Raw genomic sequence first — 17,830 nt, forward strand, 5'->3', positions numbered from 1 at the left:
TTGTAAACAGGGTGTGGAGATCCTAATTAGGGTTTTCAAACCCTAAATTACAGAAAATGAAACACATTTTTTTGAAAAACAAAAACGTTTGTAGAGGTCTTTGGGTGATTCTAAGCCTTGGCAAAATCTTAAAACAGAAAAAGATGTGATATATAAAGAGATATTGAGGATGGAAAACCTCTAGGACATCCATGTAACCCTAAACCCTAAACCTGGAAAAATTTCAAAATGAAAAAACGAGTGACACGTTGAGAGATATTTAGGACCCTAAACTTCTAGGACACCCTAAACCCTAAACCCTAAAACTTGGCCATAGGCATTTAGCAACGTTGGCCAATGAGATTCATAGAAGAAATTCATATGCACCTTCTATTCGAGTCAAGAGTGCCTTAACATTTGCTAGACAAGCAATAGGATGGAGTAGCAAGCATATGGAGTGACAACTTCAATAAGAAAGAGAGTGGAGAAGTGCCCAAGCAAGTCAACAAGCATTGATACAAGTGGGGCAATTCCTCTACGATGGTTGGGAGCAAGATGATCCAAATATTCATCCTCTCATCTTTGAATTTCTTCACAATGCACATTGGTTTGTTTATAGTAGGGTCGTAGATAGATGTGTAGATGGCTTGATGTTAAAGAAGATCAATAGTGGTGCATATTGGAAAAAGGATGGAGTGTATGAAGATCATGTTGGAGGAGCTCGCGACTTCATTCAAGAATATGGTGCAAATTGGCGGAATCATGTTCAATCCATTGCATAGGCTTAGAACACATATAATATAAAGTTAAATCATATGTCCATATAGTATAAATATGATATTTTTCAAAAAAAAAAAAAGACATTTACCTATATAAATTATCCAATAGATTATTATAATGTCCAAAAGTCTCTATGTATTTATTTCATATTTTTATAATATTTTTTTCATATATTAATGAAAGGCAAATTTTACTATTTTGAAAATCTCATATCTCCTAAACTATTAATTTGCTGAAAATTTTAAACATACCATTGGAATCAAAAGCATGACAAATAGGAAGGGGGGGGGGGGGGGTAGGTCAAATCAAAAAATTCAAAACAATTAAGTACACAAAAAGTCAACAGAAAATTGTATCAAGTCAAATACCTTATATCTCAAAATTGAAAAACATGTATAGGATTTCAAAACCATCACTAGATTCCTAGACCCTTAAAATAGGGAGGTAGCTCAAATCGAAACTTTAAAATTTCTATTCATATGCAAAGTCAACTCAAAAGTCAAAATAGTCAAATACTTAATAACTACAAATATATGCACCTTTTCAAAACTTCAAGTACATATTTATAATTGGCAACCCGCAAACAAATCCAATGGACTTTTCAAAAATTTTAAAAAGCCTTGTATGACAAAAGTCAAAACCCTAAACTCCAAGTCAAAGTAGCTAAATCTTCCAAACTATAAACTTGTATAGGAAAAGAATTATACCATTGACATTCTAGACACCATAAATGGGTGGGTAGGTCAAGTCAAAATCCAAAAATAATGATGCCCAAAAACCGGGGACACCCTTGTAACCCTAAACCCTAAACCCTAAACCTGTATCACAATTTTTTTCATATAAGCCTTAGCAAAATTTGAGAATAAAAAAAACTGTGATACATTGAGAGTTTTAGGATCAAAAACCTCTAAAACACTTTGATAACCCTAAACCCTAAACCCTAAATCCAAAAAATTAAACATATAATTTTGAGAAAAAAATTCATTTGTACATGTCTTTGTGGCAACATATACTCTGGAAAAATTTCAAAACTGACAATTATATGATAAATTGTGAGATATTTAGGATCAAAAACCTATGGCACGCCCTTGTAACTCTAAACCCTAAATCCTAAATCTGGTCAAAAAAGTATTTAATAAAATCTAATGATTTATTTTATGAATAGAATCTTTTTTAATATATATATATTGTGTAAGAAAGATAAACAGAGAAGTTTGAAAAATAACATAATTATATTTATATTTTATGATTTTTTTTAAGAAAAAAATCTATATTTTATTATTATTAAAAATTAAAATTTTATACATATATTTAATAATTCCATATATTAAAACTAATATTAATTTATTTATTATTTTTATTTAATTTATTTTTCATTTATTTATAACTATCAATCTTTTTTTTTAATATGGATTTAAATTAATGTTTTTTCTAATATATTTTGTAGGTAAATAAATATATATATATATATATATATATATATATTATTTGCAAAACTCTCCATAAAACTCAATTTCAAGACTAAATATTTTCATGTAGATTATCATCTATAATGTTGAGTTTGATGTTGAAATAAAACAGATTTTATCTCTTGTCTTTTACCCACTCATTATTCTCAAATTAAGAGCAATGGACAAGCAAGTAGTCAAGAAGGTAAGAATATTTGCTTTGAATAATTAATTTATATTATATTAAATGGAAATGTGCCAAGGATTCTCTTAGATATAGATAGATGGTTTGTAACACTCAAAAAGTTTAAAATTCAAATTTAGTTGATGGCACTTGATTAGCTACATGTATTCATATTAATTTGTCTTACAAATACAACATCGATTTCATATGTTACATCTTTTTTGGAGCTAATGTTGGTCTACTTTATCTTTAAAATAATCTTACCTTTATGCTAGCTCTATCCTTAGGCTTGTATCATCACCCCTAAGCTATCAAAAGCTATAATTTTGCCAAAGAATTTTTGACATGGTCAAGTTTTTTGTTGAGATGAACATCTCATATGAATGATCATTACCCTTATATCCAATTTGGTGGTAATTTCTTATTAGTTAAAACTTATATAATTGTATTAGATTTTAAGACATATATTTTTGTTGTTGTTATTATTATTATTATCATATGAATTTTAAAACTAAATTTTTTTCTTAATATAATTAAATTTGTCATTTTTATTTTCACAAGTAATTGCAATTTGATATAAACTTGAGTTTTTATACAACTTATACAAAAACTTCAGCTTTTCTCATTATATCACACATTTGTAGAAGTAATACAAATTTGGCAATCAAAAAAGCATTGAAGTAGTTTTACAATAGTTAATAAATATAGCTTTAGTATTACAAATTGTGTGGTTTTCTTATTTTTCTTTATCTCATTGAAAAAAATGATTTAGTACATACATACATATATACATATATACATACAAAACATTTAAATTAATAAATCTTAAAATTAAAATATCTATTTCAAACAATATATATGTTTTATAAATAATAAAAAAAATCTTTAAATATGATCACTAAGTACATTATTAATTGTATTTTATAATATTAATATTATTAATTATATGATGCTAATATAAAATACCATTATAGTTAAGTTGTATATATACACAAAAGCATATGTAAAATTAAGAAAATAAATTAGTTTTCTAGTATTATTAAAATAATATATGTTTTTCTGGAAGAATACTTAATTTCCTCTAGAGTATTCTAAGTATTGTTAAATGTATATAGACTTATGCAAAACTCTTTTAAAGCATTTTAAAAAATACTTCAAAAATTATACATATATATATATATATATATATATATATATAGGAATTAATTCAATATTCCTTTATTATTCTTTAAAATATCTAATTAATTAACTACTAATATTATAAGTAGAAGTTATCTTTGAATTAAAACATAACTAAATGTCCTAATACATAATTTTAAAATTACATAACAAAATAATTGAGAAGTAAAAGTAAAATTTAAAAGATTTGATAAGTGCCAAAATAAAAAAGATAATTGTGCCAAAATATCATAGTTATATAAATGAAGAACTACAAAGACTAAAGTGAAGATATCACAAGATTAAAGAATAGATACAACATTTTTTTTTTTATGTACACTTCTATTCTAAAATTTTAAATAATAAAATATCACACAAATATTAAATAAAGTATTATAATTTAATTTTTGTAAAATTACAAAAATAATTTTAAATTCTTTAGTAAATAGAGTAATAAATTGAAAATCTAAACCATATTATATATTTCGAGATACATACATATAACTTATTGTTTGTCATACATTTTGGTTTTTAAGTAAATTTATAATAGAATATAAACATATTAAGCTAATGATGGTATCTAACATTACATTTTAGTGATTTTCTATATATTTTAGAACAAGCAACGCTTTAAAATATTTTGGTATTCTTATCCCATTATTCAATTAAATTACTTTACGAATTTTATCATCATTTATTGTTTTAAACCTCTTCTATTTTTCTCTGACAAGCCATATGAAAAATTACAAATTGCAAAAGAAAAAATTTCATCTTCAAATTTGAATATAAAACCTTTTCTTTGTTTTTATTTTTTTAATTTTTGATTAATTTAGATAATGAAATAGAATTTACAAAACATGATATTAAATACTCACTTAAAGTTACATTGGTTAAGATTACAATGTTGAATGTACCATTTATAAAATGGTATTTACTAATTACACATACAATCTTTTCAAGGATTTAAAGAAGAACATGTTTGTCTCTTAAAAAGTCATAAATTTAGATTAAAGTTCCCCTTGAGGAAACATTTGAATTTACAAGTCACCAAGTTCAGATTTCAACATGATCTAAAAAGGTGATGGGAACCCTTTTTTATGTTGATTTAGCGAATTATATCGCACATTGGGCAACAGTAAAACCCTAAATCATCGTTACCCTAAGCATCTCGTTGAGGCCAAAAATCAACGATCAGGAGCGAATACCCAAAAAATTCGAGGGGGGGGGGGATTTTGTTCTATAAAATGAGCTCGCGATCTTAAATTCATGTGGGCATCGTTCTACGTCGATATGTGTACAAAGAGCTGCTTCGGAATCAAACTAGGGTTTCACCGTGGGCGTTTTCTCCTGGTCGATTTTCTTCTCGAAGATGTAGAGCGACGCCATCCGGTTGCTCTCGGCGCCACAATCCATGTCCGAATGTCGTGACGCAAACGACGCCAGAAACTTCGATCCTGCGGCAGTTTGCGCTGTCGCTCTAGTTGGAGCGATCCCGCAGGCGTGATCTGAAGGGAACCTGTGTCGAAGGCACACAGTTTTCTGACAAGCATTGCAGCAGTATTTGTTGGAGAAGGTTAGCAATTCGCGGCATCCCCGCACGGGGCACTTTGGTTTCTTGGTCATTTTGACGTAATTCCTTGGGTCGCAGGTTTTGCTCTGCTGGTGTTTCTTCATTGTGAGCTCGACGGTTTCTCCAAACACGGTCTTCACACTCATTGCGCAAACAGGGCATATTTGAACGCTGACGTCCTTGTGATTCGCATTCGCGCAGCTGTGTGCCTTGTAGGTCCGGTGCTCCAGACAAAAGACCTGCCAGTGGGGATTGAACACCGAGACCATCAGCACCGGAAAATTCCGGACAAAAAGAACTAAGAAATACGGATAAGAATTGCATTCAAGATAATTCTACACTAGAGGAATTCGTCACCATACCTTGCGGCAACCATCACACTTAAAAGGCAAGAAGTCGAGCTGATGGCACGTCTCCTCGCTGCAATGCAGTCCCAAATCGGGAAACTCCATTTCCGACTCTAAACTCAATTCCGCAGCCCGCTACAAAAACCCAACACCGACCAACCCCCTAAATTCCTCCGTTCCCGCCCCCCTCCAAACCCACCTTGAGGAAACCTGACGATCGCCACCAAGCTCTGCGATTCAAATATGCGCAAAGTGATCAACCCTATATGAGCAATTGAGAATCTGATCAGAACCACTGAGACGTTGAAGAGCAATTGAAAGCGTTCGATTGAGTGGGCATGAGAAGCGGAGAAGGGGTTTATCAGAGATGAAGTAAGATGAAGGAAACTTGTTGTGCAAGACAGGGCTGAGGTGCGAGAGATTCGAGAGGATTCCAGGGCCTCCATGAAGGCTGAAAGTCCCAAGTGGGTTTCGAAACTCCGTCAAGCCTGAGATTCAATGCCCGCAAACTGGCTACGAAACCAGCGTCACTGAATCGGATCCATCTGAAATGCCCGGCTCAGGAAGCATCGTCGCCTCCTTCGCAGGCGCAGAGCGAGCGAGACTTGGCTGCAATGCTCAGCGGGGACGTCGACGAAACCGAAACGAAACGTCCATGGGGACGAAAACGTATAAAGTGGGCGAAAACGAAAACGCGAAAGTCGAAGACCAGGTGGTGATATATTTGTGAATTATAAATAATCCAGCGACATATAATTAACCCATTCAATCATGGATGACTCTATTTTATTTTCTGATTTTAAAAATTCTCTGATGCAACACCATTTTTATAAAAAAAAATTACTGTGTTTTTTATTTATTTTTATTTTAAGCTTTAATGCCATGATTGACCTAAAAGAAAAAAATAAAAAAATCATATACAGATATATAAGGTTTTAAAAGGCAAGTATACTATACAAATATGTAAAAGTGCCTCAACCATACCTAATTTTTGGTTACTTAGAGCATTGACAATGAATCTTATCCAAAGAATCAAAGATTACTAACAAACCAATAAGTTTTATTTGCTTTTAATTTTATGTAGATTATTTTTTCTTAGTATGTTATTTCTTCAATTATAATAAATAATTTAATTTTTAATTTTTTACTCCAATAAAAAGAAATCAAGTAATTAATATGTAAGATTCCATCTTAAAGGCCATTTTATTCTAATTACATAGTTTAAGTTTACAACTTTTACATTGCAACTCTCACAGTATATTTATATAAAAATTTATTAAATTGATGGTAAAAATGATATTTAATTACAATTGGAATATTTAAATTTTATTAAAAAATATTTCATAAGTATTTTAAAAAATAATTTAGAATAATCTAAACTAAGAAACTTTGTAGCTCTTTGATATATCCTTTTAGAAATTTTTATTGCTTTTTTTAGATTATGAAGAAACTAAATTTACATCCTTTTATACTTTTTAAAAATCTATGGTTAATTTTATTTTTATTGCTAAAAAATCATAAAATCAGAAAATCAAAATAATAATAAATATATTATACAAATAGATAGATTTTTTAAATTTTATTATTTTTACTATCTTCTGAAGTTTGTGGTTGTTTTGAAAGCTACTAAGAATTAGTTATTATAATTTTATTACATAATGAAGGTTTTTTTTTTTTTTTTTTTTTTTTTTTTTTCCTTCAATTAAGAAATTTTCTTAAATTTTTTGTTTAATTTTGCTAAAGCAATCTTGTATTGTGTTTGTAGGATTAGTTTTAATAAATTTATTGACAAAATTTTGATATGATCTATGAATTTTTATTTTAGCTGTTGTTATTATTATTATTATTATTATTTCTTTTTTTATTTATAATCCTTAAAATAGTTTTTATTTTCATAAAGCACAATGTGAGTTATTTAAAACAATTAATCTATTTTTAATAATTTAAGAAAATTTAATTTATACTATCCTTATTACTTTATTATATATATTTAATTTTTTCAATATTTCTTTTTGAAGTTTTATTTTTATTTTATTTTTATTTACTATTTTCACACTTTATACTAGATATATTATATTACAAATATACCAAGTATTATATTACAAATTTTGGTCGTGATAAAATTATTTATTTATTTTATTGGACATTGATTTATTTGATGTTAAATATTCTAAACTGAAAAAATCAAATCATTTTTTAATTATAATAAAATTCTAAAATTTAATAATTTTTTAAAATTTGAAGTATTCCTAAGCCTATTTTAAATTAAAATTAATCTTACAAAATAATAATAATGTTTTAGTTGTTAAAATAATTCTTATAAAAAATGACATAAATTGAATTAAAATTGATCCTAAATAAAATTAGAAAATAAAATAAAATAGATCGTCTTCTTTATTAAGTAAATAATAAATATATTCTAAGTATATATAGACAATATTACAAAAAATATTATATGATCAAGTCACCTTTAAAATATTAATATTAAATAAATGATAAATTAGTTAAAAACTTAAGATTCAAGGACCAATTCAACAAATTTTTAAAGTTAACTTATGTTAAGTCAACGAAATTATAATACAAAGGATTTTTTTTATTTAGATAAAATAAATAAATTTTAATAAAATAAAAAATATATTATTTTTTAAATTTATTACTAATATATATATATATATATATATGTGTGTGTGTGTGTGTGTGTGTGTGTATGTGTGTATATATATATATATATATATATGTATATATATATATAGTTACAAATTGAGATTTTTTTTATAAAATAGTAGATAGAAGATACTTTATTGATATCAATTTAAAGATGATTTTCTACCAAATTTATTAGAAATTTCATGCAAAACTTTCTTTTATTGATGGTGTTAATCTTATAAATATAGTGCAATATAGATTGAATTGTGTAATCTTTTATAAATTCTATAATTTTGTTGTATTCTACATTCACAAAGATTTTATATAGTACATTCAAAGACTTCAAATAACCATGAAAAAATCTGTAAAATAAGATTTAAATATAAAGTATTGCTAATGCCACAACATATTTGTTACTACCACCATAATTTGTTGTTCACCACATATCACCACAAATTTCACTATTGCTACTACAACTTGCCACCCACAACATATTTCTATAATTTTTCTTTTTTGAATTAAAAAAATACTCTATTAATATTTCCAATATATATATATATATATATATATATATATTTCAAATTATATAAAAATAATTTTAATTTTTATCCAAAAAATAATTAAAAAGCTAATAAAAATAAGTTGTAGTAGCAATAGCAAAGATGTGGTGGCATTAGCAACCGTGTAAATATATACAAACATATAACACAAATACATTGTATGTACATGATAAAAAGAATGAATTTGCCAAATATAAAGTGATATTGAACAACATTGGACAATTTGGTGCTCAAGATAGTTCATAACTGAGAGCAACAAAGATTGTGCTTGAGATGAATCATTTGGCATTCACTAAAGCCACTGCAGTGTTATAACATGAGTGGAAAAACAAGCTGGAATCACAATCCATGAGATAGTTATGCTTCCAAAGTAGACTGAGTAAGTTAACTAGAATAATATGATAAAATTAATAATATTGATATTATTACACTCCGATTATGTGTGATGATGTTTGCAGTGACTTGTCGTTCTATCTCCTCTTTCAACTGATTTTTTAGAAACTTGACGATTTTTTGGCTTTGAGCTTGATATGGCACTTCTCAATCTGCTTGAGATTATTTTTCTTTTTTGTGGGATTTTCTTGTCTTTGCATTAGCTTTAGCTATGGAACCTAGCCACGATTACAAAGACATTTTTTTGGACCTCTTTTTGCTTGAAAATTAACTCTTTGATGGATATCTTTGACAGGCTGTCTCCTTACTCTCTCTTGAGTCCCTTCCTTCTCTTCATAGTAGACTTTGTTACCGTTTCAAGGTTTTTTTTAATAGTAGCAGAAACCTTCTCCTTATGTTTTGTTTACAGGTAATTGAATACATCATTTTGAATTGAGATTGGGTGGTCCTTTGGGGTTGAGATTGTGTCTTCAACCAGTTGATTGTAAAGAACATGGATCTTATTGCTATAAGTAGATTTGTTCTCCAATTTTTGAAACTTCTCCCAACCTACAAAAATCTCTACAACCTGACTCCAATGTGACACAAGTTCAAAAATTATTTTTGCTGCATATTTGTTATTTAATTGAGCAAGCTTTTATGTTAAGAAAAAATTCACTAAATCACAATGAAAGGAAGAAATATTTGTGATAAGGCATGTCTCAAAAAGGTGCCTTAAAGTATTGTTCTTTATCCAAATACCTATAACCTACGACTTAATAAATTAACAATAAGTAAAATACTAGGTAAAATTAGCTTAATCCATATAAGTAACTGTATAAGATCAGCACATTCTATAATCACACTTACTAACATTTCAGTGGAAGCAAGAATCTGGTCATAGGCCAAAGTCAAAGACTTAATGTCTGCTACCAGCGGCTTTCAATCACACCAGTATACCGTAGTGGCAAGGAGAAATTTATCAAGATCTTAAAAGAATAAACTATGAAAGGATAAACTATGACACATGTATGTGTCTTACAACATGATGTGTTGGTCTAATACATATATAGGTATCAATACTGGAATAACCAACAACATCATTTTTTGAATGTTATTAGAGTGGTACATGTACTCATTCAAGAAAGTGGATGAATGGAAGCCATCTACAAGTGTGCTTGTCTATAAGCATAGTTGACAAAATTCATTGATTCAAAGTGGATTTTTCCAACACTCCTTCTGCACTTCAAGTCTTTTATAATTTGTATTTCAATGAGACATAGGAGTTGAGAGTTCTGCCATGATTTAACAAAATTGAGGGAACTATTTTTTAGCCTCTTTTGAATGACTAACTGCATCTATGTTTGATGATCAAGTTTTCCCTTTGCAATGCCTCATTGTGAACTCAGAAAATGAGAGCATCTTCTGTGTATCTTCATTTTTGTTAGGTGGGTTTATTCTTGTTATTGTTATTACTGGTGTTTTGTTTCATTTTGTGATTTGTGCCAATTATCATCATCCACACCTTTTCAAATCATGCATAGAAGTACCATGTTGAATTCATATTGAAAGGAAGGTGGATGCATTTATCTTTCTACTTTCATTTTTTATACTTCATTTTTTTAAGCACTTCAAAATTTTGAAGTAATTATGTCACATGTTTGAAATGTTTTAGAGGTTTTAATTTTTTTTTTAATTTTTATTTTATTTTTAACATTACATGGTAATTTGAGTTGAATTTTGAGTTGAATTACCTGGTCATAGAAAGTTCTTAAAAAGAGTAATCAGAAATTATTTTAAGATTTATTTTAAACATTACCAATTATTTCACACATACTTTTTCACAAATATTTAACACGTCTCACATCAAATCAAAATATTACTTACTTTCAGAAGATTATGTGAATTTTTTAAAAGAAACATACATGAGGACAAATAGAAATAGAAAAAATTGGTTAAAAATAACATCAAAAGACGTGTAAACTGTAATATATTTATAATTTATAATTTAGATTTTTCAATAAATCATTTTGAGTCATTATAGGTGGTAGATACTTAGAAAAATATGGTAACATGATCACTATAAATATTCATAACTTATATATATGTATGTGATTATCATAAAGAATTTAGTAGTAAAAAAGAAAAAAATATATAGCAAGTCTTCTTTACAAATTCATTCATTTGCTCATTTAAACTTATTAGATATATTCTAGTGTGTTGAGACCTATTTATTGTCTTGAATAGAGAACATTTGATTTTATAAAACATTCCAAAAAATATGAATTGATAAAAATAAATTAAGTCATCCATAATATTGTTTAAATTCCAAATTACAAATGACTCATTTTTTTAATTAAATAATTTTATTTCTCTAATACCATAGTTGAATATAGAGCTATTATAAAATATAACATAATTAACATAAGTAATATATTATGGAATAGACAAAATATAAATATCCTTTTTATTTTACAACTTATATCTATAAATAATTTTAGATTTAAATATTGGTAGTTTATACATAATCAATTAGATATATTACTAATATTTATAATTAATAATAAAATAATATTACTTCTTTATCTATTAAATCTATCATCTTAATCATTGTTTAATATTTTTATTGCATCTATAATATACTTTGTACTCATAACCTTCAACTTAGGTAATCAAGGTCATAGCTATGGCATGAGAGTAAAGATGTATAATTGCTTTAGAGTATTACACATACTATGTTATTTTCCAAATAAAAATTTCTATAGTTATTCTAAGAATTTTTAAGTATAAATTGATAAATCAATTCTTTGATTAAAATGAACCTATAAATATTATTTTATAATATTAGTAATTTTTCTTTACATACTTAGTAATTGAGAGAAAAAATGAAATATATTAATAATAAATTTTAGTATCTTATTTTTTTTAGTTATAAATTTAGTTCTTAAGAAGTCATAAATTTTAAAAAATAAGAATAAAAAGATAAAAATTTAAATAATATCATTTTTATTTATTTATTTATTTATTTTTATAATTAATTTGATGATTTGATTTTTTAAAGAAATAACTTGTCATCTTAAAGTTGGAACTCAATTGCTACTTAAAATACCAACACCTATAAGTTATAACATTTTTTTTTAAAAAAAAAAATTGTTAAATTATTCTAACTGATAGGAAGTGACATTAATTTAAAGTATAGTGTGAAAATTCAACACAAAACTATGGAGACAAAGTTTTAAGCAAATTATAAAGAATTAAAAGTATTAAATAATTCTTTTAGTTATTTTTAATTAATTTTCTATTTTTTTCAAAAACTTATAAGACATCTAGTTCTTATTGAATTAATAGTCTTCCTTAAATAGATCCATCATAGAATCTAACAAATATTTTTAGATATATACTTGCTATAGAAGGAAAAAAATGTTTTAAATTATTTGTTTTAGTAAGAATATTTTAGAGATGCTTGATTTAATGTTATAGGCTATGCTAAGTAAATCCTAGCTTTATTGATTCTAAAAGCACATACAAGCTATTATTATCATTATATATTATACTAATATAGGAATAATCTTGAAATTTGAATGAATTTGATCAATAAATTTGATTATTTTTGTAGCTAAAACTATTGACTTTTATAAGCTTGCATTAAAAAATAATTTTACAGAAGAAAATTCAATTGAATCAAAGTTGTACAATCTAACAAATATTAACTATATATACAAAAATTTGCTTAATGATATTATTTTTAAGATAAATTTTATAATTATTAATTCAAAAAAAATTATTTTACTTTAAATAAGATCTTATTTAATAAATAATATTGATTATTTATATTATTTAAATGTATGTACTTTTTCAAAACTTCAAGTATATATTTAGAATGGGAGACCTTCAAATAGATCCTATGGGCTTTTCAAAAATTTTAAAAATCTTTGTATGACAAAAGTCAAAACTCTAAAGTCTAAGTCAACATAGCTATATCTCCCAAATTATGAATATGAAGACACACATATAATCCTAAATCCTAAACCTTAAATTCTAACTCCTACAAAAAATGTACGCCTATTTTTTGGAGACATACATGTAACCTTAAATCCTAAATTCTAAATCCTAAAACTCTAAACCCTAAACTTGGTTGCAAAAAGTATGCTATTTTTTTGAAAATACACATGTAATCTTTAATCCTAAACCCTAAATCCTAAATTCCATAATTAGAGACATCCTTGTAATCCTAAATTCTAAATCTTAGTCAAATCTTTCATATCTTTTAAATAAAAATAACATAAATAAATATTTTTACTCTGTTGGAATCACAACCTTTAATAATGGAGACGTGGATCACCTCTAAATTTTAAAATTTCAAAAATATAAAAATTTATCAACACTAAAATTTATTTTTAAAATCTCTATATTATCCAAATAATACATTCTTTGAAAAAAACTAAATACACCATTAGATTCATAACATTCCAAAATAAAGAAATAGATCTTTTCAAAATATTAAAATTCTTCACTTAAAAAAATAATCAACTCTACATCTAAAAGTTAAAGTATATATATATATATATATATATATATATATATATATATATATATATATATATATATCAAATGAAGGAGGCATAAGTAAAGTTAATCACACTATTGATACAACAACCTTTAAAAATGAAGAAGGTAGATCAACTCAAAATTCCAAAAAAAATATGTCAATTTTTTGGAAATACATATGTAACTCTAAACCTTTAACCTTAAATCCTTAAAATTCTAAAACCTCTAAATTCAAAAAAACATGTCAATTTTTTGAGAATACATATGTAATCCTAAAGCCTAAATCCTAAATTCCTAAATCTTAAATTCTAAAATCTTTAATTCTAAACTCTAAATCTTGAACTTATTGTTTACTCTTCTTATTGGAGAAAATGCAATCTTAAGTGGACTTATAGGTGTCTAGTCATGAATCTCCAAAAAAAGAATTTTTAGCTAATTTAATAAAAATACTATAAGAAAGATATAAAGGATGTGTGATGGATGTAATGTATGTGGTACATAAGATGGAGATTGATAGAAATCAAGTAGATGAATATACAAACTAAATCAAAGAAATCCAATTTAATCCTAGCTGTAGAAGATATTGACAAAATTGAATTAAGACAAAGTTTAAAAAATAGCTTAGTACCAAAATAAGATCCTAAAGAAACCATTAGAGCGTTAAAAGAAGGAGGAAGTAGCAATGAATTTCAAGAAGTGACTACAATAATAAAATTAGATTCTACCTTAATAACAAAACAATGAGAATATGATCAAAATCGTAAAGAACTATCCTCTCTAGAATTTAGGAGGAGGAGAGAATAAGATCTTTTTTTTTAATTTTAGAAATGGTTGGCAACAGGGAGATAGTAGAGACTCCATTTGATATTGCACCTATAGAGGAATCTATTTCTATAAGAATGGCTCAATGATAAATAGATCCTTTGGTAATGCCAAGGAGTTTATCTATAATAGTACCTCAAAATTTGACTACAGCCATTATGTTGGCTCACTTATCTAAGTTCTATAGTATTAAGGATGAAGATCCATCCTTGTATATGGAATGGTATATAAAAATATTAAGAAGCTTGTTAATCACCAATCAAGGCTATTACTTGGTTTGGTTTTCCACCACCTTACATGGTGAAGCATATCAATGATATTGATTCCATTCAGAAGAACATTTTTTCAGTGGATCCAATTATAAGGAAAATTTTAAATTATTTTTGGCTAGAAGTAGGGTAGAGCACATCTTTGAGAATAGTAATTTCAGTAAAATAGTGAAGAAACAAGGACATATCTTCATATATTCAAAGATTTAAACTTGTATATATGTAATTTATAAAGAATATGCTTTATGATGATGAATTAAAATAATTTTTTATATAAATATTCTTTAAAAGATCTACCATTAGGAGCATTTTTAGAAAAGAATTTCAAAACTTTGAAAGATGTCAAGAGAGCGACAAGAAAGGTAGATGCCATATATAAGAACTATGAGTACTTTTGGAGAAAAGAAGATGAATTTATTCCTCAATTCATCCCAATTAAACTATGTGTGCAAGAATTGGGGGCAAATCAAATTGGTCCTAGTACTAGTTTACCTATTATAGACTAAGAGCATGTTCCAATGCCATTAGCTATTAGAAAACCAATACCTTTTATCTGTATTAATTGCTCCAACATTAGAACAATAAGTAGAAGACATGAAAAAGAGGATAAGAGCTAACTAGGAGGATTTTCAAGAAGCCATTTTATATTAGCAAAATCAACCAAATTTAATTGCATTTGGAAGTCTTGTAGAGTAACTTCACTTATATAAGATTAGATGTCTTCTATTTCTTAATCATTTTTTATCTATTTTTTTTATTTTATCAAAATTTTATTTATTTATTTATTTATTTTAAATTTAAATTTATTTTATTTTATTTTAATTATTTATTTATATTTATATTTTATTTTAATTATTTATTTATATTTTTATTTTAATTTATTTATCAATTATTTAAATTATCTAATAATCAGCTTGTGAGAATTTTTACATGCATTATTTTCTTCAGCAAAGATAAAAATATTGATTACAAAACCACAATTGCTTATTATTACACCAAAATAATATATACAAGAATCCTTTCAAACTTACTATTTAACCACCACTAGAAATTAACTATCACCTTGCAACAATATGGTGAATCACAACCAATCTACTATAGTCGTCAACTCCCAAGCCATATCCTATCCTTATCGCTACCAAATCATCTCCACATCTCCACAATACCATTGTTTTAATTTCTTTTGATAGGAACACCTTTACCTCATCTCTTCTTCTGAAATGATTGTATAATTTAAATCTGTCAACACCAACCCAGTGCAATACCATTGTTACTTTTCATTCAGCCAATTCAAGCTCATCTAAAGTTGGCAACTCCTTGTCTTCCTAATCAGCAACCTTTTCTATTGATCTAGATTTACTTTTATGCTCCACAATCAACAACCTTGTTTTGCCATAACCCTCATCTTCTTCTTCTTCTTAAGTTCTTCCACTCATCCTATAAAATTAAATTACAATTTGATTTTCTATGTTACTCTAATACAAATTGCTACCTTATCCAATAGTTCTTACTTCTCCTTGAATACAAACTCTCTAAGCAATATACACGTCTCCGACTAGATCACTCATTACTTAATTCCCTTGTCTATTGCTTACTACATCTTGTATCGCCTTATCTTGTTGCTCTTATTAATTTTTCCGCATTCAAATTTTAGTACTCTATATCTAATCTCCCATTATTGTTGATATAACCTGCCTAGTCCAGAATTGTCTAGACCAAAACTTGCACAACTTAGACCAATTTAGTAAAGTAGGTTATTGGTCTGTGTGTGTATGTGTGTGTTTTTTTTAAAGTTTCCAACACATCCTTATGAGAGATTATTAAAAGTCCTTCCAGAAGTCTTTCTTATTCTATTTTTACTTTAAAATAGTATGTTTAATTTTTTTTATTTTTAGTATTTTTTTTTAGTTCTAAAAGTCCAGATAATGTATTTTCTATCATTTATCTCTTTTTTCACCACTTTATCAATATGACACCATTATCCCTACTTAATCTAATTTTAAACCATAATTGTTTTATCCACCAATATAATTGTACTTGACTCTTAATACTAAATGTGACTTTTCTTCAATAATTTATCCTACTTAACTACATCCAAACTTCTCTCTTCCTAACTCCATTGATTTATTCTAATGTTTATTTTAATTACATTGTAAGTCATAAAATTTGGCTTACATAATATAATAAATCAATCTATTATCTCATATTTATTTAAACATAACATAGTCACACAAATACTATATTAATGCATATATTATATTATTAAATTATTATATATAAAATCACTTATACTCATCTTAAAAAAAAAACATAATCATGCTTTTAAAACTATTATTAGTTTATTTTTGAAATAAGGTATGTATGAATCTCTATTAGCAATAATCTCTACAATTCTCTTTAAAGCAATATTTCCTTGGTTAATCTTGTTTTTCTAAATCATACACAATAATGTATTTTAATTCAAAATACATATCAACCAATATAATTTAAAATTATACCTTAACAACTTAATTACTTCTTCTTTCTATTCACACTATCTATAAAAATCCTAAATCATAAACTTATTGTTTTGTAAATCTCTAATTATGAGCAAAAATATGTCGTAATTTTTTTTTAAAGAAAATCAAAACTTTGATTTTTTATTTTACAAGAAAATTTGATGCAATTTTAGCAAGTTTTATAATTAATATGATTATTTTTTAAAGGAAATTTTAATGGTATATAGCATATTTATAGATTTTTTTTATAAATCTCTATAAGTAAAAATATATCGTGAAGTTTTTTTTTAAGAAAATCAAAAATTTGTTTGTTGATTTTATAAGAAAATTTGGTCCAATTTTATTAAATTTTGGGTCTAATATGATTAATTTTTTTTTAAAAAAATCAATGGTATAAAGCATGTTTATAAGTGTTTTTTAAATATCTAGTTATGAATAAAAATATATTATAAATTTTTTTTAAAAAAAGTCAAATCTTTGATTGTTGATTTCAATTTGAGTAAGTTTTGAATCTAATATGAATGACTTTTCAAGGAAATTTCAATGGTATATAGAATGTTTGTGGATTTTTTGTAAATCTCTAGTTATGAGCAAAAATGTATTGTAGATTTGTTTCAAGAAAGCCAAATCTTTGATTGTGGATTTTGTA

The 17,830-nt window shown here is 26.1% G+C and overlaps 1 protein-coding gene across 1 annotated transcript; it reads right to left on the reverse strand.

Annotated features, from left to right (window-relative positions):
* Window positions 1–4,527: 4,527 nt before the first annotated feature.
* LOC112285348 (zinc finger AN1 and C2H2 domain-containing stress-associated protein 16) lies at window positions 4,528–5,789 on the reverse strand. The gene is made up of 2 exons (XM_024526080.3): window positions 5,482–5,789; window positions 4,528–5,358 (listed from the first exon to the last, which is right to left on the reverse strand). Exons 1-2 carry the CDS (start codon window positions 5,569–5,571, stop codon window positions 4,870–4,872), a joined length of 579 nt encoding a protein of 192 aa, XP_024381848.1. The 5' UTR covers window positions 5,572–5,789; the 3' UTR covers window positions 4,528–4,869.
* Between the last annotated feature and the right edge of the window lie 12,041 nt (window positions 5,790–17,830).

Source organism: Physcomitrium patens, chromosome 8 (assembly GCF_059467195.1).
Source record: "Physcomitrium patens ecotype Gransden chromosome 8, ASM5946719v1, whole genome shotgun sequence".
Taxonomy (NCBI): domain Eukaryota; kingdom Viridiplantae; phylum Streptophyta; class Bryopsida; order Funariales; family Funariaceae; genus Physcomitrium; species Physcomitrium patens.

Bases quoted from the DNA above. Each gene is read 5' to 3' on its own strand.
- LOC112285348 (XM_024526080.3), bottom strand. From the start codon at position 5,571: ATGGAGTTTCCCGATTTGGGACTGCATTGCAGCGAGGAGACGTGCCAT. The intron at 5,359-5,481 runs GTATGGTGACGA...CCCCACTGGCAG, and splicing joins AGTGTGATGGTTGCCGCAAG to GTCTTTTGTCTGGAGCACCG.